The sequence below is a fragment of the Phocoena sinus genome, chromosome X (assembly GCF_008692025.1).
Source record: "Phocoena sinus isolate mPhoSin1 chromosome X, mPhoSin1.pri, whole genome shotgun sequence".
In the NCBI taxonomy this organism is placed as follows: domain Eukaryota; kingdom Metazoa; phylum Chordata; class Mammalia; order Artiodactyla; family Phocoenidae; genus Phocoena; species Phocoena sinus.
The window spans coordinates 102,151,951-102,178,139 of record NC_045784.1 but is presented as its reverse complement, the minus strand read 5'-3'; the positions used below and the strand labels follow the sequence as shown (position 1 = coordinate 102,178,139).

Below are 26,189 nucleotides of genomic sequence, written 5' to 3'. Positions count from 1 at the left end.
TCTCTGAGCTGCCGCAGCTGCTGCTATTGTCACTGCTACTGGTCTCAAAGTCATTTTTAACTTGACTGAGAGCCTGCTGTGTTCCAAGTCCCATACGGTACCCCGAGAGACAGTAAGAAGGAAATATACAGTATGCGGTTCTTTGAAATAGCTAGCTCCTCTAGTATTTTTTAAAATAGTGTTTCATTTTCACACCAGATTCAGGAATACGGATGTTGCAAAAAGCAAGGCTCACCTCCATTAAGGGGACCTCCCCAGTTTACGGCTTTGATTATAAAGGTCAGATTACATACGCTTTCTGTGTCAATTATCCCGTAACGTGCTTCTCTTTAAAGTGAAAAGTCCTCATTCTACGCATCGAAACCAGCATAGTAACAAGTTTCTATTTGGCTTCTTTAGGGATCTCTAGCTGTCTCGTTGCTATTGGGGGGCCCAAATCCCCGAAGAAGGTGTGAAGCTGTCTTTTCCAGCCTGTATAAAAACCTCTTCAAGGCTACTTTCACAGAAACAAAATCAGTTAATTATGAAGTACTCCTGAGAAATCAGTGCTGGTTGCAGGAGTTCTTCGCATTAAATATATGAGATATTTAGAGTGGGGGAAGGAAGAGACTAGTAAACAGAACTGGAGACACACATGGCAAGAGTATACATGTGGGGTTTCTCTCTGCCTTTGTGGAGTTTATGGAGACTCTGATACATAAGCCAAACATGCTTAAGACACACACCCCTACAATAGTGGGCATCTTGTCTCTATCTAGGGCATGTATCACAGATTTCTAAACTGCATCTATAGTGTACAGCTGCTAATAATACCTGACATGGCCTTCAGCGTGGCCCCTGGGGTGCCCTGAGTTCTTTACAAAGGGCTTCCTTTTCAACCTTCAGGAAGCTTCTTTTCTTCCTTTGGAAGATGGGAAAGGGCAAGGGCCCTCGGTTCCATTTCCTGGATAAGGAAACGAAGCTTCGCAGTAGATTAGCAAGCCAGAGCTGGAAAGAACCAAGTACTCTCCTTCATCCCATCGACTCTCAGGAGTGTTTTATACTTGATTTGGGGATGTTTTGAGGGTGCACATGGAGAGAGGGTTGCAGCAGTCATCAGGGGGAGGTGGTTGGAAGGAGACCTGGCAAGCAGAACCTGGGACCTCTCACTGGGGCAGAATGAGTGCCTTCAAACAGGTGAATTCCCTGCAATGCCAGGCCCGCAGGGTTGAGTTTCCAGAAGGAGCTGGAGCCCACTGCTCTCCCCTTCCTCACCTTCCTCCTCCCTTGGCCACCAGCCAGATATCTTGGGGCACTCCAAGGAGGCCTCATCCTGTTCAGCCCTTCTGGGGACATCAGAACCACCCTCTAGGCCAACAACGTAGTGATTCCAGCCCAATATCCTAATGGGGTCTGGGAGGATGGGTTGGGGAAAGACTTGGTTGTTCTCCAAGATCAGGAACATTCCTACCACATCCCCAGTTTCCCTTAGCAATGCACAGTGGGTCTGTCAGCCATGACTTTCTCACTCTTTCCAAGGCTACTTGTGTTTTCATCCTATTTCACCTCTTGGGGCTCATGACTTCCTCAGGTTTTCAATATACTAGACAGAGTAGCGTTTCTCTACTAGCTGCCGTAGCAGGAAGAGCGCTGAGCTGGGAGGCCAGCAGATCTAGGTTCAAATCCCACCTCTGTCACGTACTAGCTGAGTGAGTACAGGAAATTTTCATCCCTTCTCTGAGACTCAGTTTCTTCAACTGTAAAATGGGGTTATCAATACCTCTTTTTCCTGCCTTGCATGGCTGCTGTGACGAGAAAATGAGATCCTTAACATAAAAGCACCTTGAACAAAAGCACAAACTCGGGTGCTGATGCAGAGTCATATTTGCTTTAGCTGAATCTCCTTCTAGCTCTTAGGGGGCTATTGGTTCTAGAATTCTCAGATCTGGTGAATAAGGCTGTGTTCCCTTGCTCCATCTCTGCATAATTTTATACACTCTAGTCACATCCCTTCCCAGCCTTCATCTTTCTAGACTAAAGAGTCTGCATTTGTTTAATCTATCTTCATATGGCAGCCCCCTCCACCCTCCCCCATCCTCTTGATTATAGAGTGGCCCTTCTCTGGATCATCTCCAGCTCCATTATGTCATTCTGGAAGCACTAAGACCAAACCTGCACAAATGTGTGTGTGTCTGTGTCTGTGTCTGTGTGTGTGTTCTCAGCTCTGAACCTCTTACTCTGCCCCCTCCCCAATTATAAATCCTAGAACAGGGTGCTTGCCCAAGACCCTCTCTCCAAACTACAGAGAAGACCGGTCGGCCCCAGGTTGTAGCCTCCCCCTCTTTCTCTACGCAGTCCTGGCCCCGAGGGGCTAAAACGGCTCCCTGTCTGGCTTGGGAGGCTGGGAGGTGGATAACTAGGATGGGGGGGCCGAGGGGGAGGGAGGAGGGGGGTCTTGCGCAAGCGCACGTCGCTGCTCGGACCGCCAATGCTGCTGCCTCCCGGAGCAGAGGGAGGCAGGAGAGGAGGGAGGGAGAAGAGGGGAAGGGAGGGGGAGGCGGCACTTGGGCTGCAGCTCGCAACCAGAGGCAGTCTCTCTCAGCTCTCGGGAGGGACGGGGAGCGCAGCCGCGGAGTAGGATGCTCTGCGGGGCGCCCTGAGCCTGGGGCGCGTGAAGCAGCTTCGGGGGCCGGGGCCACAGGGCAGCTTTCACCATGCATCAGTCCCTGACTCAGCAGCGGTCCAGCGACATGTCCCTGCCGGATTCCATGGGTAAGTCTAGCCGCCCTGCCTAGGGGCGGCGGCGGCAAGGGGTGAGTGCGCTGCCCCCTGGACTGCGAGCGCCCCGGTCGCCCCGAGAGCCAGGGAGCGGGAAGCGGGGCGAGGGAGGGGGGTCCGCGCGCCCCAGCGTCGGGGTCCCGGACCCGAGCCCCAGGGGAGCGGCCCGGCGGGGGCGGGGACGACGCGCGGAGATGCGAGCGCCCAGCTTGCGTCGGAGTATCCCTGCCCCGGAGTGCGGGTGTGTGCGTGTTTGTGTGCGTGTGCCGACAGTCTTGCAGCCGGTGGTAAATCCCAGCTGTCTGGGGATCAAAACACTTCCCTGCAACCTGCGCCTTCGCTTTCCATTAGACGCTCCCTCTTTGCAAAGTCCCCGTCACTTCTAAGAGCTCACGACTAACGAGAATTAGAAGAAGCAGGGTCCTCGCCCCCTCCCAACTCTGTCGAAGCTGCCCTGAAATTCAGAGCTGCGGTGGGGGGAGGCCTGACTTGCACCTCGCTGATGGGGGGGTTTGCGCAACCCTGGGGGATGGGCGGCGGAGGGTGGGGAGAAGAAAAGGGGGGCTGGCAGGAGGGGAATTCCTGAGGAATCACTCAAGACCGCCCAGCCCTGCCGTCTGCAGCGGCAGGATCAACATTCCTTGAATTCGATTCCTATTTTGCTCCAAATGCCCGGAATTGTGCGTGAGTGTGAAAAAAGAGGGGGGACGACGAGTGAGAGCGCGAGAAAGAAAGCGAGCGCGAGCCCGCGCGTCTTCTGAAGTCGCGCTTTTCCTCTCAGGGTGGAAGGGAGAGGGAGGGGGGGAAACCCACTAGCCTGATTTGGTTCAACACCTTTCCTCATGAAAAGTGGGGGACAGCTGCCTCCAGGCACCAACCCGGCTGCCCCTAGAAGCTGCTTTTTGGTAGTTACAAACAAACAAAAACCCCAGTCCCACTCAGCGGTTAGGCACCTTCCCAAGTACTATGATTTCACTGGGCGGAGAAATTAATTTGGAGCCCAGGAGAGCGGGAGGGGATTGTCAAACCATGATCCCACCTAACCTTAAAATTCGCCTCGGATACACTTTAACCAAATCGAACTCTCTCTTTCCAACATACTTTACATTCTGCAAAATCCCTCCGTCCCGAATTCTTGCCATACAGTCGGCTCAGGTCTTCTCCGAAGAATTTGCGGGAACATCGAGGGGAGGGGGCGGGGAGGGGGCTGAAACCCCTACGTGAGCTCCCTACTGCCTGCAAAAGACCTCGTCTCAACAGAATTCGTTCACCGGAGGGGCCCCAGAAAGTGTTATCTCCTGGATGGTGGAAAGATCCGTATTTCCAGTGGTTTTGCATATTCAGTATAAGAATTTGCTCTTTTTTTATTTTTAAGGGCGTAGTTATTTGCAACGTGGTACAAATGAGGCCAAGGACTCGGGTCCGAATCCAGAACCCAGCAGTACCAGCCCCCCCCAGCTCTCTCTCACCAACACACGCGCGCACACACACACACACACACACACACACACACACACGCGCACAAGCACACGCACACAGAATGCACTCCTCACCTTGGCCAGCTGTGGCGCCAACGCAGCCCTGGCTCCCCGACGCCAGGCCAGTGCGCGAGGGAGGGCTGGGTGGAAGAGTGCGAGGTTTCGGCCGCGCGCATCCCCGCAGTGGGCCACAACCGCCTGCAAACCCGGCCGCCCGCGCCCGCCCGTCTACCCGTGCGGGAGTGGGCAGGTTAGGGACCCCGGGCGTAGAGCGTTGCTCCTTGGCACCCTGCTCTGTGGGTTGGGGAACGAGATGAAGAGAGCTCTTTCTTGGGCTCCCAGGGGCCCTCAGCCAATCATGCGTTTCCCGAAAGATCTGCGCAACAAGAAGATGAGTGGGTTTCGCCCAGCCCAGACTCGACACTGAGGGGAAAGAATCAGAGATCCCGTATGGACGCGCGAGCCCTCTCCACGCAGCCCGCTTCGTAAAGTGCGCAGACCGAGGGCACTAGCAAATTCCCCAGTCGAGTGGTAACCCTGGGTTTCCAGAGTTTGGACAGGGGAGTCCCCCCGGAGTTCCCTGGCGCTGGTCCCGCACAGCCCGGGCCTGAAACAGCGTCTAGGCTACTTAGGAGCTACTCCCACTTAACTCAGCCCTGGCAACGCCACCTTCCCTTGCGTGGGGGGGAAGGGAAGTGGAGGTGGGTGGGTTTAGTGTTTCAGCCTCCAAGGGCAGCATTTTTGAGGGGATTCCCTCTACTGGCAGGACACAACCGCAGCCAAAACAATAAAATATAAAACACACGGACACACACTGCACCAAGGTGCCTGCACTCTACTCTTGCTGGCTGGCTGGGGCGGAGCAGGCGCGTGGCTGGTAATTTGACTCCGGCGCCCCTTCATCCCCTCCCAGCTACCCCCATCTCCCTTTTGGCAACACCGCCCCCAGGCGCTAAGGCACCTCTACTACAGCGGGGCTCTCCTTCCCTTGCAAATAACATATTTGTGATTCACCGGTGGCCTTGGATGTCTCCGGTCAAAGAATTGCCCAAAGGGGGGATTTCAGCACCTTTAAGGAAATGTTTGGGAGACTGGCAGAGCCTTGAGGCTCTTGTGTGGGCAGCCACCTGTTTCCACCGATGCTCAAGGCTGGGACTTCTGGGAGCCTCCCTGTATGGCAAAGCTGACTCAGGTAAGCAAATCCGAATCGGTTCAAAGATCAGCCCGAAGAATTAGCCAGTCAGCAACAACATAGTGCACAGGACAGGATACCGGGCCTCCATCCTTGATGCACCCTGACGGAGATTACACACCCTATAATCAAGGGGTGGAATCAAGAACAGGTACTAGGTGAAAAAACAAGTGAGCAGAGACAATCATCCTACCTTCTGGCAACCCACACCTTGGTTCCTGTCAGATACGTAATCCTGGAACTGGTGGACATCATATGGGTGGTGGACCAGACCCACAATTACAACTGTACTTGTAGCAGTTATAATTAATATACTTACTGAGTGACGTATCTAGGAACTCAGGGACATGAAATAATGAGTGATTAGAGTGAGCTTGATCAAGAAAAACTTCTCGGAGGAGGTGAATTTTGAGAAGCTTTCAGAAGGGAGGGACTCAGATTCAAAGACCGCAGTGCAGGTGGGGCTCTGACCAGGGAGGGGACTCGGAGGAGGGAGAAGCTGGCCGTACTGGGAAGGGTGGAGACAGCAAATAATTGGGCCCTTCTAGAGCAGAGCATCTTGGTCGTCACGAATCTGGGGTGGAGGAGGGGCACTGCAGAGAGGGAGGGCTGCAGTAGTTCTGCAGGGAGGCTGCTGGGGGCGGAGGGGGGCAGGCAGTGCCAGTAATGGGATTCAGACTCTCCCACTGCTGTTGGTTGCAGGGCTGGTTGTTTTTGTCTAAACAGAGAGATACTGGGCGCCAAGTAGACAGGCTAGTGAGAGCCACTGGGGTTGTGACACTAGGTGGCCAGAAAGCTTTTAGATCTGGGGAGCCCTTGGGTGTACCCTATTTTAAAAAAACAATTCTATGAGCGTAGCCCATATTTATTCTCACAGTTCCCCCCTACAGCCTTTTTGATTAGAAAGGAAGCTATTCTGAGATGTTGACTTTTGTTTATTCAACAAGTATTGACTGCTCACTAGGTATCAGACACTGTGATGGGCACTGTTTAACATACCTGCTGCTTTATTGAAGTACCTTATGGCATCTGAGGGTTTTTTTATATGTTGATTTACTAAACAAAATCGGAATAAGATGTTCCTGTGTTTACGGGAACATCTAAGGCAGGCCCCAAATTGTACCCTAATAAGAACAGAACTCTACTTCTCCCTTCTTAAATAGAACAACAGCCAGGAAAATGTCCTAAGTAGACACAAAGAGCTGCTTTTTGGGAGCCTGGGCCACACCTTTAGAGCACAGGTGCGTCTTGCTCTAAGTAGATGTGACTTTTCAGTCAAATTGACACTAAAGATAAATGGAAGGGATGATTCTTCACTTTTCAAAGGGTTTCACCCTGGGGTTCCTTAAAATGGTCAACTCCCCAAGTGCAGCTAGAAGTAATTTCATTTTACACAATTTTAGTCCTTATAGTGTAAAATAAGGGGTGACTTGGGGGAGGATATGAGGGGACAGAGAATAGATATTCAACCTAGTGATGGGAGAGTTTTCTTAGGAATTTTATCGCAAACTAATCCTGTCTGGAGGCAAGGCCCCTGTGGAGCTGCAGGATCTCTGCCTGGGTTTCTCAACTGACTGGATTTTCAATTCAGGTTCCAAAGCAGGAAAAAAAAAAATAGATTTTTCAAATGACACTATGTGGTTTGCTGAGTCACTTTTCTGACCTGGCTCCTGTTCTTTTAAGAGTTAGAGTGATATTTGCAAAGGAGACCCAAGAGCTGTGAATAAGATCAAAAGCCAGTTGGCCGGGAAGGAGCAGGCGAGTGATACCCCGAATTTAGAAAGACTGTATACACACACTCCCCCACATCTAGTCTCTAAGGTGACATGTTTCCCCTGTGAGGTGTTGAGACACTTTTGTGTGCCACAAAGATACCCTTGTTTCCAGATGTTCCCTCACTCTATTTGGCCAGTTTGGGGTCGGGGAGGGCTAAGATGGTGTAGAAATGCAGACAGGGGTGGGGGGCGATGTTGGTAAGTTTATGTTATTTAGAGCCCCTCTGTGGAGCCAACTGGCAGATTCACTGAGAACTGGCTATCATCAAATGGACTTAGGGATCCTGGTTTGGAGGCTCATTTAAGGTCCCTCGAAATCTAGAGGAGGGGTAACTAACCTTCAGATAAACAGAAGAAATAAATCCCCGCTCTTCCCCCCCCCCCCCCCCCCCCCCCCCCCCCCCCGCCCCCGCCACCCTTCGCAGTCTGTGTCTCCCCGCTCTGCTCCTCTGTTTACTAGCAGTCAGCTCTCCATCTGCATCCCAAATAGCCCTCTCACACAAAGGGCCCTGATGTCACAGGTGTCTCCAGCGGTCCCTTTGTTTTTCCCCCCTGGAGGCTGGACTCAGGCCCCCCAGGAGAGGAGCCTCGTTTCCCACCTTACTTTACCTCTCCTCCCAGGGTGCGATATGGCGCTTTAGTCTGTGGGTGCCTCCAAACGCTCAAGCCACTTCTACATTTCGATGTAAAATGGTCTTGGAATAGTACCGTATTAGAAATGACCCTGATGAGTCACGGCCCTCACTTTCGAGGCTGACGTCAGGGGAGAGACCGCCAGCCCCTGCCACCTCCCTTGGAGCCTTGGGCAGGGACCGCACTGGGGGAGACGAGACGGATGGTGGGGCTCACCCAGGGTGGCACTTCTGACGCTCTTCTTCCCTCGAGGAGGGGGCATCTGCTGGGGGCTGCAGAGCCAGCCACAGTGCCTCCCTCTCAGCACCATCAGGCCTCCTGGGTCTCCCTGGTTTTCTCGCCTCCCTCCCCCCTCCTTCATCCCCTCTCCCCTCCCTCCCAGTGGTGCAGTCTGGGCGGCTTCAAAGGCAGCTGCTTCCTGAGGCTGCAGCGAGGCCTCCCAGAATGGCGGGGTCCTGCGATCAGTCCCAAGTGGCCTCTTTAGGCCCGCAAATGACAGCCAAGCCACCTGAGTGGGCAACCCTGTCATAAGGCTCCCCACTAGAGAACTGGACTCTCACAGCAAGTCCCCCAGTTGCTTATTTTTATGAGAACTCCTAGGTGTAACTCATCCCTGGTATTTCCTGTTGAGAACCCCCTCTAGAAAAAACGCACGCAGAGTGTTGAGCAGTGCTTCATTCCTTAGAAAAAAAAATTAAATTCAAAAGCGAGTCTAGATACCATTTTTCTATCTGACTTAATAAGCCTGTTTTCGAAAAAAAATATTGGTTTGCACTATCATGTCCGATAAACACTGAGTAGAAGAACGGGTTTCTCATCATTTGTATTTATGTCACCCTCACATAAGCCTAAACGGTGTAAGTTATAATCCTCCCCATCTACCTCCCCTGATACATATCTTTGTGGACTAATGGCCTCCAAACACTTACTTTATTACACACATTTGTTATGTGGCAAATCTTGCCAACACACCATTTTTAAAGTTTATACATGAGGTGGCAAATGTCAGAAATAAATGAAAAAAAAATCCCAGTACCTGGCTTGGTTCTGATATTTACACTGAAAATGAAATTTCATATCTCCAGCTTATGAAAAAACCCTCCTTAGTTGCATATTGGCCTTAAAATCTTTTCATTTAATATCTCCACAGTACACTTTCCATCTATCATGTACCTTATAATTTGGCTTAAAAAAGAAACACTTCACTAAGTGGGTATGATACATCTTTTATCGAATGCGTTTACTTTTGTTTTTATGTAACTGGTACAATTTCTTCTGTTGTTTATTTTCAAACTGGAAACATATATATATTATTGTAAGCGTAACACCTGATGACTGCAAAAAACTAAAGCTCCATCTCTTCGCCATAATCCCACTCCCCAGAGATAACCCCAGTTACCAGTTGAAGTAGGAAAGGAAAACCTTCCTAGTGATTTTTTTCTGTAAGTCCATCCCTTCTCCAGCCGAAATGAGCAATTTCAGTTTCTCTGTGTGCTTTCAGGAGCCTTTAATCGGAGGAAACGAAACTCCATCTATGTCACCGTGACTTTGCTTATCGTGTCCGTATTAATTCTCACGGTGGGCCTCGCTGCAACCACCAGGACCCAGAATGTGACTGTTGGAGGTTACTACCCGGGAGTTATTGTGAGTATCAAAGGCATAGGTAGGTCTCAGTAGCTTGCTGGCTACAGACATTTGGTTCTACTCTGATGGTTTTCAATTCTGTTTGAGTTTCTGTGTTTGCTCAGATTTCCTCTGGGCTGGTTTAGAAGAGCACTGAACTAAGACTCAGAAGAATCGCAGCACCATCCCTAACTAGCAGTGTGATCCTGAGCAGGTCATCTCACTCTTTAGGACCTCGGTTTTCTGGTCTAGGACGTGTTACTAATTAGCAGTGTTAACCTTAGGCTGAGGTCCTTTCCTCTCTGGGCATCTGCTTTCCTAAATATATAATAGGGGTCACCTGACCTTACCTGAAATCTGAGGACCCTTGCAGCTTGACAGTCTGTGACGCACAGCACTGATCTCCAAAGCCATCCTGCCCTCCTCTCAGGAAAAATATGTGGGATGCTTACTCCTCAAATATGTGTATTTATTCATTTACAAATTATATGCATATTCATAAAACATACAAAAATGGAAGTTCAAAAATTAGATGAAAATGAAATACACTTTAATTTTTAATATCTTCATACTAACACTAGCTAAAATTTCAAGGAATGGTATGCACTTCGCATGAAATCTCATTAAAGATAGTGGCTGTTAAGTCATTATTTCAAATAGCTTACTAGATAATTTTGAATATTTTGTGCTTTCTTCTCAGATATGAACAGATTGTCATGAGCATCATTGTTTTTTTTAATGTGATCTCACAGTGTGGCTGACAAAGAGCTCACCCTGAGAGTTCCAAGGGTCAGCTCTGTCATTTTCTTGCTGTGTTACATTATTAGGGTCATCTTCAACTCATGGTTTATCAACAGGAGTCTTTCCAAACTCCTCGTCCATTTTCTCGGGACTAGTTTAGTGAAGACTAGATAAGACTATCCGGGCACATGTGGTGGCTGCCCCACCACCAACCCTTTGCTGCTTGGAACCTGCCCTCCTCCAGAACGATAGCTCTCGCCTTGTCACCTGACATTCACACCGAGGGAGGGCGCCAGTGACAGTCTGTTCACTGAATATTTGTAACGTGTAATTTCTTTCTTATTCTTTTAGATAAACAAAAAATAGGAAACAAGAGTCCCAATCGTTTCTTTCCGTACTTCAGTGGATTGTTTTACCGATCCCCGGGCTGCATGCAATCCACTCTGGAAAGCTCTGAACTCTTTGCATACAAAACCTCATTTTATGTCAAATCATCATGTTGTATATGAAATGAAATGAAATATATACCATTTTATTTGCCAATTATACCTCAATATAATTGAGGAAAAAAGAAAAGAAAAAGAAAACCAAACCAAAACCTCATTTGGATCTACACACACTGCTATTGAACCCTAAAACCTAACTCTAGAGGTTGGACCGTATTTTGAATATCAACTAAATGACTTCCCAATTGTAACTGCTAGAGAGCGGAAAGGAAGGTTAGGGTGGGTTTTTGTTGTTGTTGTTTACATTTTAGGTTATCAGGGAGGGCAGACGGCTTTGTTGCTGTTGTTTTGTTTCTTTTCTTTTTTACTCTTTTTTTGGAGTGGGGGGTGTTGGAAAGAGAAGCAAAGAAAGGGGAAGGGATTAAAGATGGATGCCTTTGACAAACCAGCGCCGGGAGTGACCAAGCCTGACGCCTGTTGCCTAGGTCACCGATTCCGCAGTCAGCCTTCTCAATAGCCCTAGCGGAGCCGGGGCCTGACACTGGGGCCCAGCTGCTGAAGGCCGCCCGCCCTTCCCGGGAAGTTCCTTCGCAGCTCTTGAGCCGAGCCGAGGGCAGGTGTCCCACAGACACCGTCTGGTGCCCTCTGCTAAGCATGTGATGTGAGAACTCACCCGGTCCACTTCCTGTGGTGAGGCAAGAAAACCAGTCATCAGCAGAATTGGGTTTTATTTTTAAACACAAGAGGGGCGGGGGACAGAGGAAGGGGGGGCTAAGATTGCATTTTGGTGGCTTGGGAAAGCAATTTATAGGGTCTGCGTGACTTCGTGGGCTTCAGGTAGCTGCATTTAGTAAAAGGTTTCTGACTGATGAGCAAATGCTCAAGCCAAGATTCAGACTCTCCCTGGGTGAGAGGAAGGTATTTTCCGTGTCATTTAAGAGTAGCAACTACTATTCATGAACGGTGCTTCTGAACCTTCTCTGTAGAATATCTGCCTGTGGGTGGCTGGGTTGGAATACATTAACAAAGGAAGGAGGGCGCGTGATTGTTGTTATTGGAGTACCTGACGTTCAGCTAGCACTGGAAGTTGAAGCAGTGGGGGCGTGTGTCTGTGCGTGTGTGTCTGGCTAAGAGCTAATATGGAAATGTTAATAGGAGAGCCAGCCCTAGCAGTGTGCCCTATGGTTTAACCTTAATTTTTTTTGCTCTTATAGTTCCTGTAGATTGTTTCTTTAAAATGGGTTTTAGTTATAGGAAGTGAAGGGGGGAAGACTGCAGACTGAAGAGCAGAAAAATCCATTTGAGTTGTTAGGTCAGATCATGTTATAACAAATACAATAAACAACTCATACCTCTGAAACAATAAATGCCTGAGAATCCAGATTTATCCGGGACTGGGGTGCTTTCACTAATTGAATAGTTTGGTTATTAGAGAGGTATTATATAAACTCTAAGCCAGTGGTTTCCCCACCTTGGTGTGTATTTTAATAAACACCCCAGGGGAGTCTAATTCAGGTGGATCGGCAACCACCTGGAGAACTAAAACACAATAAACAAAATGGATAAAGAAGATGTGGCACATATATACAATGGAATATTACTCAGCCATAAAAAGAAACGAAATTGAGTTATTTGTAATGAGGTGGATGGACCTAGAGTCTGTCATACAGAGTGAAATAAGTCAGAAAGAGAAAGACAAATACCGTATGCAAACACATCTGTATGGAATCTTAAAAAAAAATGTTTCTGAAGAACCTAGGGGCAGGAGAGGAATAAAGGCACAGACGTTGAGAATGGACTTGAGGACATGGGGAAGGGGAAGGGTAAGCTGGGACGAAGTGAGAGAGTGGCATGGACATATATACACTACCAAACGTAAAATAGATAGCTAGTGGGAAGCAGCCGCATAGCACAGGGAGATCAGCTCGGTGCTTTGTGACCACCTAGAGGGGTGGGATAGGGAGGGTGGGAGGGAGGGAGATGCGAGAGGGAAGAGAGATGGGAACATATGTATATGTATCACTGATTCACTTTGTTATAAAGCAGAAACTAACACACCATTGTAAAGCAATTATACTCCAATAAAGATGTAAAAAAAAAAACCCACAATAAACAAAGTATGCTTGCAATAAAACCAGAATGAGCAAAATGTGTCATTTTCAGATTCCACACTATCAAATTGGTCAGTTTGAATATAAAGATCATTGTATAGATTTGTGGGAAAATGTCAGGTTATTTGGAACTCTGCTGTTTTAGGACTCTGGTTAAATGTGTACATGAGAATTTAAAATTTTAAAACAAACAAATTAGGGAGCAGTTACTAGATTTAAAGACGACTTAAAGACTACTTACCATACAATTCATTTAAATATTGAGATCTCAGGCATTGAGAAATATAATCATGTTTGCATAACTCTAAGTCATGCAAAACTTTTCTGAGCCATCTTTATTTTGCCAAACGAGATGCCCTTGTACAGTGAGGTGCATTATGATAGGGTGTTAGCTACTCTACCTGAGCTAGAATGTGGTATCATCATCCTAAGACATGCATGCAACAGGCATCTTTACAGATGTGCTCATCTGTACAGGCTAAAATGTAAAATTTTTAAAAAATTAAAACCAACACAGAAAGACAAACTGGCTTAGGATTTTTACTGTCCTCGAATGTTCAAGACATAGTCCGTTCCAGAAGCGTCCCAGTGAGCTTTCTACTCTGGCGGCCTAAAGAAAATCAAGAGCCTCGGTTGTATGAAGATGGAAAATGCAGGGGAGAGAGCCAGCTCCTTCTCTATAGCTCTCTAACCTTACATCCAGGAGAACAAGGCCTCTACATGTGTTTCCCATGCAACCCACAAGATGGAGTTGGCCACCTGATCAGTGCTGAAAGCCTTTCACTCTAGAACCTTCTCCACCAGCTGTTATACTGCTAGGGCCCACACCAGCCTGGGTTTTCTTTTAGGAAAGAAACCAGGAGCTTCTGTCCCCTCTCCCAGGCGGGGGAAGGGGGGCGTGTCCAGTTAATTGAAAATTATATCAGAGTTGCCATGGGGTAGTAGGAGGCAGAGACAACAGGGATCATTCAAAATAGTCAATAGGCCAGAAACCTTCTCTAGGCCAGCGTGGCTTCAGCTTCACATGTGAAGACTCTTGATAAATCCAACGAAGTTTTGACTAACTTGAATGTTCAGGAAATAGAAGGAGGTCTGGATAGTGGGATTTTGTGGTTTATTGTGAATTAGGCAGAAATTTTTTCTACCTCTTGTTGAAAATGTTTCTAAAATATAAGATCATTCTAAGATAAAGTTCCTAGCTTAGTAAGTACATTTCAGAGATGACACTTGAGCCTTGATTTACTAGATAAGACTAACCTTCATTGGCTTCCTGTTGCCTCCTTAGCATTGTCATTCAAAACTCTCTGAAGATGCTCTTGGCCTGGTCTCCCATACCTTTCTTTTACCAAAATTGTCAATTCACAGTCCCCTGAACATGACTTGGGCTGGAACGTCCTCCCTGTGCTCTCGCTCTCTGTTTATCCAAATGCTCTGTCCTATTCCAACTTAAAGACACAGCTGGGACATTTCTCAGCTACTGGGATCCACTTTGGATAGCTACTGAGCTATCCAAATGCTCTGTCCTATTCCAACTTAAAGACACAGCTGGGACATTTCTCAGCTACTGTGATCCACAGTGGTGTCTACCATCTTTGAACTCCCTACAGTAGATTCCTTCCACTCATAGCTCTTGGGAAATAGTCACATTCTGCTTTGTGGGATGTTGGGCTATATTCTCATTTAGCTTTGTTTATACAGGTCCACAATCCCTTATCTGAACCCTTGGGTGAGATGTGTTTGCAAATTTAGACTGTTGTGTTTTGTTTTTAATTTCAGAAAGATAATAGACTGCATATATCATATATTATCTAACATCCCAGTGGGGTCTTGAGATATACCCCATAATCAAGCACCTTCATCTTTCTACAATAAACTGTGAATTTTTACACTAAGTAGATAAACATTATAAAATAACCTCACGTCAGTTCAAGGTCAGGTTTTGCCACCAAGTTAGTTACCAAAAACCCTTTTGGTTTTAAGAGCTTTGTTGATTTCAGTATTACAGAAAGGGATTGTGGACCCATTATCTAATTACAGCTCCTCCAGGCTGAGTCTTGTTGGTCTTGGTATCATACCCCACCCCGCTTCCTGGCCTCCAGATCACAGGTGTAGCACAGTACCTGCCACAGAGTAGATGTCCAATTAATACTTGTTGAATGATTAATCCATTTGCACCTCAGTCCCAGTGGATGGGAATAGGCATAGATTATAGGGTGCAGCCTAAAAAGAGCTCTTGAAACTGAGTTCTAATGATTTGCCTTTTTTTCTTCTACAAGTGGAGGGCAGCCAAAACAAAGCAAACTGGTTATTTGTTCAGGTAATGGGGAGTCAAGATGGAGTTCCAAAGGTCTGAACATTCCATGATTCCGGGCAGTTCTCGAGCAAGGACCACAGAGCTTACCTTTCGGAGGCCTCAGGAGAGCAAACAGTTGATTAGAAGCAGCTGCCCATTTTCAGGAAATTCTGTTGATTTTTCCTTCTTTACTTTCACCCCCTCAGCTCTTCCTCAAATACAACTTCTCACTCCATCCTTACAGGGAACTTCTTCCCTGGGGGGCAGAGGTGAAGGTCACTATTCTGCTAACACTGGCCACAAATACAGCAAAGTGTGGCTGGAAGAACACCAGCTGTTAGGGTGTTCTTGAGGGCTCGTCCTGGCCCTGCCGTGAACTTGCTGTAAGAGGGAATGAGCCCATACAATTCTCTAGGCCTCCGTTTTGCTATCTATCAAATGGGAATGATATGAGCTCCACCGAACTCCCTAACATGACTGTGACCAAGGTGGAGGGCAAGCGCTTCTTTAAATTCAAATGCTCTTCAAATGTAAGGTAGTTTTAGTGGTACTGGTGAGTTAGTTCATAAACCTGTCATCCAGATGAATGAATTCTTCCAGCCAGGACTCAATTGATATTAGTTCCCCACCTGGTGAAGTCTACCTGTCTTTGACCCCATTTATCCCCTCTGTGAGATCTGAGAACGACCATGTATATGTATTTAGCAGCCTACCTTATGCAGGTCATGCTACGTACATACCTTATCTCATTTAATCCTCACAGCAGTCCTGTGTGGTCATGACCATTATGATTCCCATTTAATAGATGAGGAATGAGCACAGAGTGGCTAAAGAACTAGCCCAAGGTCACACAGTTTGTAAGTAGCAGAGCCAAGGATATAATACAAAATGAATTAGTCTCTGCTCCTTCAGCACTTTGTTTCTACCTCGCCTGTGGTCCTTAAGCCACAGTCTGTCTCTCCCTCACTAGACAATGCACTCCTGCAGGGTAGGGGCCATGTCATCTTATTTATCTCCCAAAAGTACTCAGTGAGTGTTAGAAAATGGAATGAGTTGGAGTGGAATAGAAATAGAATGGAAGGAAAGGGGAGGGAACTGGATGAATTAACTGGTTGGCCTGGGATTTCCAGTCCCAGAGCACCTTGTCTTTCCAGCCAATTCCATGAGGCTTCAGGCCACCTCTTCCGGTCACTGCCATCAGAGAGTTATTTGAGAGTGTCAGGAAGAGCGAGTGTCTTTGCTTCCCGTCTTAAGGCAAAGACTGCTGTTGAGACTCAGAAGAACATTCAGTGAGTATCTGTGGAAACTGATGAACCGCTCGGTGAAAGGACTTATTTTCCATGTAAGAAACTGCCCTCTGACTTTCTTTCAGTCTCCACAAATGGCCCAGAGTGTCATAAGCACAGGCTATTCATGGAATTCTTCCTGAAAAATAAAAGCTGTGCAACATGTTGGGAGGGGAGATAAGACAGAATACGAAACTCTTATGAAATAGAGCAAATAATGATAGGATTTGCCAGCTCAAATCAGGTTAGAGCTGCCCCAAAGTTAGGTGTCTTTAAAAATAGTAATAATAATCACTAGAACAATAACTCGTATTTACTGAGAACTTACTGTGTGCCAGGCCCTGTGCAAAGTTCTTTGACTGTATTGTCCTGGATAATCCTTGCAAAAATCCTATAAGACAGCTACTGCTATGGTCCCCATTTTCCAGATAAGGAAACTGAGGTTTAGAGAGGTCAGTCAGTTTGTTCAAGTCGCACAGCCACAAGTGGAAGAGCTGGGGTTAGAAGCCAGGCTAGTCTGATGACCAGGTTTTAATTACTATACTTCATCACAACACATTTTAATTACATTTCAAATAAGACCAGGCGGGAGACAGGTATAGTTTAACCATTGAGTGAGGATGTTCTCAGTAGAGTCTTGGACGGCATGGGTTACACCTTTATTCTCTTCAGCTTCTATTTCTCAAGAGGAGTTGCTGGCTGAGTGGCCCTGCAGAATGAGTCCTTGGAAATTTGTATTCATTCCTTCCATTCATTCTCTTCTTTCATGCTTGGGTTTCTGAGGCAAGCACCCAGTCCCCCTACACTGCCCCACCAGGCTCCTGCCCAGCCCTTGGGTCCATTAGATTTCCAAGACTTAGTGTAAGGCTTGGGGGCCTCAGACTGAAAGAGATGTCCCTGTGAGCCAAGGTAAGGCGGCAGATGGAAGGCCAGATCCTTAGTGAGGGTCGAGAGAAATGTAACTACATTGCTGGACTTGTGTTAGGATTTATTGGTCCATTCCCACCACTTTTTACTTCTTCCACTTTCACCCCTGACAGCAGCCATCGGTTAGGGATCATTTTCAGCTGAGAATGGCAGACTCAATCCACTAATGGCAGAACTGAGAGCAAAGTGGAACCTGCTACCCCGAGCCATCATCCCAGCCGCTTAGGCAGGGAAATTGTTTTTCAGGGTTTTACACCGCCATTTCTATTCACCCTTTAATGAATGCTTTCTGTCCATAAATGAAGCAGAGATGGAAGAAGAGGTGAATAAGCGCTAACATAAATGGCAGTGGGTCAACCACAAATACAGGCTTTCAAAAAAAATAGTTCTTTTTTTTTTAAGTCTAGGTTAAGGTGCTTGCTGATTTCTAAAGTACTTCCTGCGTTTGATTAGCGTGTCTGATGCATCAAAAATCGCTATTTCAAACCTTTATTTTGTAATTCGTGCATCAGGATAGAAGGTCTCTTTCAAAGAAAAGATAAAGATCAGAATATAATGCGTGCTTTTCACCATTATCCGTCTCTTACTGACTCACCAGTCACATGCTAGGTAATGGATATTGAAATTGAAATAAGCAGCCTCTGAAAAGCTATGATTGACTTTTACTTTCAGCTTCTGGGCACACGAGTTTCTTTTTAGGTGTGATTCATATCTACGAGGAAAAATTGGCAAATGGTGGGAGAAATACTTTTCTTACTCATACTGTATTTGTGTAACAGCTGCACGGGTTTAGCATCTGTACCCCGGGTATTTTCTGTTATCCTGAATTGTATCCCAGGGGTGGAACGACCGTGAGGTCAGGCTAACCATCTTCCCACGTGCTATCTGTGCCACGTTGCTTTGCAGCTCGGCTTTGGATCATTCCTTGGAATCATCGGATCAAACCTCGTGGAGAACAAACGGCAGATGGTAAGTTTTCATCGTTATAGAATCAAATTCTTCACCTGAAAAAGCTCAACATTTCTGTGGATAAGTGACACATTTCTTAAGATTGCCCAAATTGGGCCACAAAAGAAACAGCTACTTTACTTTTCTCCTAAGCCTCCGGGGAACTTGTTTTAAAGTGACCCTGTGGTGTGGGACTTGTTCTCACCCTGCCTGATGTCCCCTCAGTGGCCCAGCTAGTCTCCTTAAGTCACAGGGATGGAATAATCTGGATCTTGCCTCTTGCTTTTCTCCTCCTTCGCAAAGGAGTGCGCCAGCCTATCCAGTCAGGCCAGTTGTCCTCGCATCGGATGCCTTTGCTTCTTCGATTCCTGCTGCTGCAGCCCTGGCTCACTGGCGACCCTCACACCTTCCTCTCTGATGCATAATCTTGGAGAGGAGTTTTCGCAGAGGGTTCCTGCCTTTTAGGAGATTCCAATCTAGGGGACTTTAATTAACAGAACAAATATATTTAGGGCGCAAGAAGACGAAATGAAATTACGAAGCCAACCTCAAGTATTCCCATTACCCATACATAGTTCAAAGCTAAGTATGTGTAACGTTGAGAGGAAGGGTGCGCATATAACAGGAGGTAAAACTCACAAAGTTCTATGTCCGAATGGGGGCCCGCAAGGGCAGACTGTTGTATTTTCTTGCTTCAGCCTGAGAAGGCTTCCTAGAGGGCAAGAGAAGACGGTACAGACCGAATTGCAAGCATATTGCAGTTTTATGGGCTTGTAAATCAAGATGCCTGGTTAGTTGTCAGATGGTGGACTCATTAGGCTTCCCCGTACAAGTCTAGTGGCAACTAGACTGATGCTAGGGTCTATTTAACAGCAAGTTTAATCAGATAACGTAATAGCTCCAGGGACAGGGAACTCTAAACGTGTGTTCTCCCCCCAGCAATGTAGGGAATCACCCTCAGGGGGGTTCTAATAGTTCTCTTCTTCCATTTCACCTGGGCTCTCCGCTGCCAGTTGTGTTTGCACTCTGGGTTTAAATTATTCAAAATGACAGGGGAGTTCTAATTGTAGAGCTGATCATAGCATAGCTGATAATGCCAATTTCATGACATCTTTCATCCATTATTTACCAACTCTCTGTAGTGCTGTGAAGTGAGATGTATGGGGCGAGGTTTCTGAACAACTCCCAAAGGAGATCAGTATTACCTTCTAGCCTATGAGATGGGAGGACCTTAGGGTGGCCTTGACTGTGATTTCCTCCTTCCCCCTGGGGAGCAGCTTAATGCCATGCTATTTCTCTACTTTACCCCCCAAACACCTCAAAGAGGGTGTTTTGAGGGTCAACACAGGCAGATGGTGGGCTTAGGCAGTACCTATCCCTGCCCCTGGTTACACCTTGAAACACCTACCCCCACGTTGGGTTGTGGTATCGCCCTTGTAATGGAAGACAAATTACTAGGAAAATTTCTGTTATCTAACACGATCAGAGAATAGGACAGTCTGCTTCCAGCAAACATTTCTCTTACTTGAATTTTTTCGTGTGTACCACACAGAGTTGATCAATTTCAGAGACTTCAAACCTTGTAAAATGTCTTTGACACCTAAGCCATAATAAGTTGAGTGTTCTCTTTCTTCAGTGATGCAGGGCCATGTAGGGTTGTGCAGGGCCTCAGAATCATCCCTTCTTCATCATTGCCCACCATGAGGGGTTGGGAAGAACACTAGACTAGGAGTTGGTGGGCACAGCCTCTTCCATAGACTGGATAGTGACCTTGGACACACCACTTCCCCTCTCTGAGCCTCCAATTCCACAATAAATAAAATAGGGGGTGGGACTTCATGATGTCAAAGGTCCAACATTTTTCTGAGTCTGAGAATGGAAGAGCCATGCAGTCTAGTTCCTCAGCCTTCTCTTCCTTGGGCACTCATAGACTCCTGGAGTGAATTTCTTAGCTTGCCCTGAAAGTGTAAGAAGTGCTTCAATGGCCCCTTCTCCGCGTCGCCCTCCCCCGCTCCCACTCGTGCTGCGTGACTGAAAAGGGCATTCACGCTTCACACGGGCTGGCAGGCCAGAGTTCTGCTGTGGCTGGCGGTGTCTTGGGGATCGCCTTGTCTCCAGAAGCAGCGATAGTGGAAGGCTAACAGACACTTTTGCTTTGTCCCCCACCCCTACTCCCACAGCTGGTGGCTTCCATCGTCTTTATCAGCTTTGGTGTGATTGCAGCCTTTTGTTGTGCCATAGTCGACGGGGTCTTCGCTGCCAGACACATTGTGAGTATTTTTAGTCCTGGGTTAAAGTAAATGGGCAATACAACAAGGCTTCATCGAGTGTGTGTGTGCTGGGTGTGTGCTAAGGGCTGTGAGGGGTACAGGAGAGGGAGGTGACATCACCGGCCTCAAGGAGGTGATGTCAAAATGAGGACATCCCTGGACACACATGGGCATCTAGAGAAATTGGTCTAAGCTGGGCATATAAACTCTAAGTGCCCAAGTGGTTTACCTTGGATCAGAGCAGGCTTCCCCATGGTGGAGGGGTTGGAGCTAAGCCTTTGTTGACACGTGGGTGACATTTGGAAAAGTCAGAGACAAGGGCCAGGGGACTGGCTTGGAATTGGTGTTGGGAGTGAGCAGGCAGGGAGAGAGCCGCAGGAAGCCACATGACTTCCTGAGAGCCTTGGAGGTGGCAATAGCTGACCTCCCCCACCTCCAACAGTAACAAGAGCAGCCCATGAGGACAGACACCTTTTCTAGGATACCTGAACTTCGCTGTCTTCATGGTTGGAGAGGTGTGATGTGATTGGGATCCTGAGGAAGCCCCAGAGCTGGAAGTCTCCAAAACGAGCCCAGTCCTGGAGTAGAGGCGCCAAATGCTTCCTGTTCTGGAGAAGCTGTGCCTCGAGTAAGGCTACTTTACTCCTGAAACCCAAACCTGTGTTCCTTCTTGGAGAAGCCTGGGATTCGGGTCCTTTCCACAGGGCTCCCTGCAGGAGCCCTCACCCTTCGGTCGGCGCTTTCCATCTCTTACGATTCCAGATATCTGGCCTAGGGCCGCCTTCTCCGTTGGGCTCAGCAGACAACAGTGCCTGTGACCCACGGACTTTCAGGGTCCCAGAAAAATATGATCATTTCTTTCCAAATCGGAAGAAAAATGATGAACTTTTAGGCCAAAAAAAAATGTTTTCACACATAATAGAAATTTGTCTTTATACCAATGCAGTCATAAGATATAATCAAAATAAATGAAATATCATTTTCAACAATTTTTAATGGAGGAAGCTGTCCACAAAAGGCAGAAGTCCCAGGGAGGTCATAGTATAGCCCTGATCTGGCCCACAAACCCAAATCGAGAGCAAACCAAGCAGCTTCCTGAGCTCCCACAAAAACCTCAGATACTCATTTTTTCCCCCAAGTGAACCAACATTGAAAATGAAAACATCCTACGAACTAGTTGGAATTATATGTTTTCTAAAACAATTGAATTAGAGAAAAATTGTATTATCAGAATATTGTGTGGATCCATCATATTTTATTCCGTTTCAATCGTCGGCTAATAGTGCAGGTCATCCTGAGGGAGTGTCCTGGGTATGGATGGATCTGGGAAAGGATGATTCGCAACATTATTATTTCAATCCCAACTTGCTCTTGGACTCTCCTCCTAGACATAAGAGTCAGTCCCTCATTTGCCAAGATTAGTGGAATTCCTATGGTCAGTGCTGGCATGTCAGGAGATAATTACTGGGCAGGGGGAAAAGTATGGGATGGAAGAGAGAAGCTTTTAGCCCAGTTTTCTTTTGGGGTCAGGAATATGTCAGCCCCTATATCAGACTCATCCCTTTTGAGTTTAGCTGAGAGAGCCATCTTTTTCTTCATCTTTTTCTTTTTGAAAAGGCAAGTGACACAACAGGAACTTGTAACATCCACTGTCCTACCACCCTAACATAGCAATTCTATTCCATATGCAATTTTTGCATATTACCCTCTGAGTATATACCTATTTTTGTAGCATGCTTGTAGACAATCATAGTACGTGTGCTGTTTTGTTTCAACAGGCGCCATCTTAATAACAATAATTCCTTGTTTTTGTATAGTGAATTTAGTGTTTCAATGTGCCTTAACATTTATTATCTCATTTGAGACCCACGGCAATCCTGTGAGATACGTAGGGCAGGTGTTATTATCCCCATTTGACAAGCACGCTTCACTCTGAGGCAGTCTCCATGGCAACACAGGCCTAGTGGCCAAGAAGCCTGCAGTAGATTTTCATGGCATCATGAGCTAAAATGGCTTCCTCCTTTTCCCTCCTCCTCCCACTCCTAGTGTTTCTTTTTTTAAACATCTTTATTGAGATATAGTTCACGTTCCATATAATTTACCCATCTGAAGTATATAATTCAGTGGCTTTTAGTACATTCACAGGTATGTGCAAACTATCACGTCAATTCTAGAAGATTTTTATCATCCCCCAAACAACCCCATACCCTTTAGCTATCACTTCCCTATTCCCCCTGCTCCCCCAAGTCCTAGGCAACCACTACTTTCTCTATAGATTTCCCTATATTAATTAACATTTCCTGTTAATGGCATCATATAACATGTGGTCTTTTGTAACCTGACTTTTTTTACTTAGTATAATATTTTCCAGATTTATCCATATTGTAGCATGTATCATTGCTTCCTTTCTTTTTATGGTCTAATAATATTCCATTGTATTGATATACCACATTTTGGTTATCCATTCACAAGTTGATGGACATTTGGGTTGTTTCCACCTCTTGGCTGTTATCAATAATGCTGCTATAAACATTTGTGTTCAAATTTCTACGTGGGCATATGTTTTCATTTCCTTTGAGTATATACCTATGATTGGAAGTACTGGGTCATATGGTAACTACGTTTAACCTTTCGATGAACTGCCAATTTTCCAAAGTGGCTGCACCGTTTTACATTCGCACTGGAAGTATCTGAGTGTGCCAGTCTCTGCACATCCTTGCCAACTCCCGTAATTATCCGACTTTTAAATTCTAGCCATCCTAGTAGGTATGAAGTGGTTTCTCATTGTGGTTTTGATTTGCATTTCCCTGACTCCTAAACTCCTAAAGGTTTTGATCACTGGCCTCAGCCAAAGGCAATGGGAGAAAAATCCAAATTATATTTACTGGAAGTTTCTTCCAGCTTCTGCGTCTAGGCCCTCTGTACCTCCTGCCGTTAGTGGCTTGCAGTAGAGCATTTGATTCGGGAGGTTGGGGTAAGGCTGGATGAGTCTTTGAGAATACCTTTTTGCCTACACTGTACCTGTCCTAAGACATCTGCCAGTCCTCACTGGTACCCAGACAGTTTTGAGGGAGAAGGCTTTATTAATCTATGGTGATGTCTGTTGGCCAGTTTAAATGAAAGGCACATTTGGACCCCAGCACCGCTCGGGTGGGTTAGAGCCAGCCTTTCCTGTTGTTGGAGCCCTTTAACCTCCTGGTGCCCTGTCCTTTGGCTTGGGGACATATGCACTTCCCCTTAAGACCTACCTCCTGACCCCCCTCTAAATGTGTCTCATTCCTTCTCTCTCGTCTCTAGTTTCCTTCCTTTCCCCTCCCTGAATATAGCAATTAACTAGCTGGGAAAATCCCTTTCCCTCCTCACGCCCAGTCTCTCCTCTTCCACGTGGATGTGATAGTAACCTGGTTGCCTCTCAGGGTTAGCATGAGGACGGTATGAAATGATGGGTGTGAACGCGCCCTAAGAGGGCCTCGCCCAGAGCACACTGACACTCAGCAGAAAGCAGTCTCGTGGCCAGCCCTCCACTCCGGAGTTGCTAGCCCTTCGGATGGAAAAGGCTGCGCGGCTAAGTGGCCTTTTCTTACCGGCCAGTCACATGGGCTTGTTCCTCCCCTGGGGCCTTAGTGCACAAGAGCACCCAGAGGCAGCATATGGGCGACCATCACACACACACATCTGTCTTCATTTAGGCAGTTGGTGGCTGAATGCTCTTTGGAGAACCAGGAGGTCAGGAGGGCTACGACCAGCACATCAAGCCTCCCCTTTGGCAGGATGATGATGACTTTTGCCATTGCCCAAAGTCGGAAAATAAACCCTGCTGGCAGTGACCATAAGAGCCCTCATTCCTTTCCAGCCTGACTCCAGGCTGAGCCCACAGGGCAGTGTACTTTCAGAACACGGAGCGGTCAGGACATTCATGTGGAAGCAGCTGATGGAAGGTCCTAGGTCCTTGACGGGGCAGCAGGCAGGGAGGCACGGAGGCACTTGGGTGTCAGGTGCAGGAGATGCTCAATCACATGTGTGGGGAAAAGCAGCCACCAGGATTATTGAAAACGGTGAGAGAAGTGGGTTTAGGGGGAAGGAGGGGCAATAGATAAACTCCCTCTGCCAAGGTGCTTTTGGCCGAGTTCCAAAGGTCAGTTTGCATAAACTGCTTGTCCTGTGCTAACCTGCTTTTGGTCGAAGCCCCCTACCAGTCAGGGGATGTTTAGTGTCCCCCGGAAAGTGGGCAGCATCCCCTGACTGACAGTTTCCAGGTAGCACTGGATTGCATCTATCTGTTCCACCCCAGCCCCTGTGTCTGAGAGCTCCCTCACCAGGAAGCTGCCCAAGCCAGCAGGGTTAGTCAACTGTCCTTGAGCCCCATGTTAGTTTTCTGGGCTTCAGTGGTATTTTTGGAGTTCACTGTCTTTAATCTGTGTAATTGAGTGAAAATGGCTCATCGCTCGGTTGAGTTAAAATCTACAGCAGGCTCCATGGCTACCCATCCCCCTGGGGCTTGCTTCCTGAGCTCTTCCTTCTGAAAAAGCTGTGGCAATGACAGCAGAGTGTACGTGTCAGCCAGCCCTGGTCCTGTCCCCAGGTGATAATGAATCCTCATTGTTGGAGCTGGCCTCCCTCCGATTGGGAGTGTGATGTTGCAATCACTTGGAGTTTTGACTTTTGTTCCCTGGGGACTCTTTGCAAAGAGACAAAGACTAGCAATAAAAGAAAACCAGAGTGGAAATTTCAAGAAACCCACTTCTCAGTCAATTTCCTAATTTCTCATTAACCAAGTGGCCCAATAGAAAGCGGTTATTAGAACATTTTTATCTGATCCTCACATTCTCAGGCTCCCTAGATGGGCAGCTTTCAGAAATCAACCCAACCCACTACCTGCTCTGGGGTGTGTGTGTGTGTGTGTGTGTGTGTGTGTGTGTATTCAAATCTTTTATTACCAATCAGAGCCTTGCTGCTCTATTTTCCAAAGCCAAAACCCATTTGGTTTGGTGTTTCCGTTTCCAGGATCTGAAACCACTCTATGCTAACCGGTGCCACTATGTGCCCAAGACATCCCAGAAGGAAGCTGAGGAGGTAAGAGCCAGAAGGAGGCTGCACGTCTTACCTTTGGGGAAAGTCTCCTGTTCTGCCTGGAACCCCCTTTCTTTTACTCTTTTTCCCAGGCCTACAGCTTGCTACAAGGTATGTTTAGTTGATTTGTCCAGTGGGTCAGAGCACAGTGCTAATGGGGCCATGGTCATAGGTTAGAGCCTCATGAGGCCTAATCAGATTTACTTTGTTCTGTGGCCACAGGCTGCCCCTCTGACCCCAGCAGGCAGCCTCTCAGTGTGTGGCTTTGATCCCGAGAGGGACAGATGAAGAGTACAGAGGCCACAGGGTAGGTCCCTCCCCCATGTCCGTGGATGATGGTTCAGCTGCCTGGACTTGATGTCCAGCTGGAAGAAAAGTGGGAGCCCCACCAAGGCAGCAGGCCTGGACCGGGGAGGCAGAATCTGAGTCCCACATACGGGAGGGGTCAGGAAGCCAAATGAGGGTCACTGAGAAGCCTTGTCCACTCTGAGGCTCTGGGGAGACCTGGGCTGGCGGCCTGGCCCCTGTCACGACATGCCCGGAGGCCAGTCTGTTGCTGCTTGAGTGGACACGTGAGGGTGTGTCTCTCCTGCCCCGCATGGCTCTCCTTGGGTTCCTTGTTGCCTCACAAAGAAGCAG

General features: G+C 47.3%; 1 protein-coding gene across 6 annotated transcripts in view; it reads left to right on the top strand.

Annotated features, from left to right (window-relative positions):
• The first annotated feature begins 2,466 nt into the window (after window positions 1-2,466).
• Window positions 2,467-26,189, top strand: part of TMEM255A (transmembrane protein 255A) — a 47,497-nt gene continuing 23,774 nt past the window's right edge. For 4 of the 6 annotated variants that reach the window (XM_032619950.1, XM_032619952.1, XM_032619949.1 and 1 more), the window contains exons 1-5: window positions 4,549-5,427; window positions 9,337-9,479; window positions 18,169-18,231; window positions 20,391-20,480; window positions 25,485-25,553. In XM_032619950.1, coding sequence (XP_032475841.1) covers window positions 5,262-5,427; window positions 9,337-9,479; window positions 18,169-18,231; window positions 20,391-20,480; window positions 25,485-25,553 — 531 coding nt within the window. In that variant the 5' untranslated portion in view covers window positions 4,549-5,261. Of the gene's footprint in view, window positions 2,752-4,548; window positions 5,428-9,336; window positions 9,480-18,168; window positions 18,232-20,390; window positions 20,481-25,484; window positions 25,554-26,189 lie in introns of those variants that run through there. The other 2 variants (XM_032619951.1, XM_032619954.1) reach the window with 2 other exon arrangements.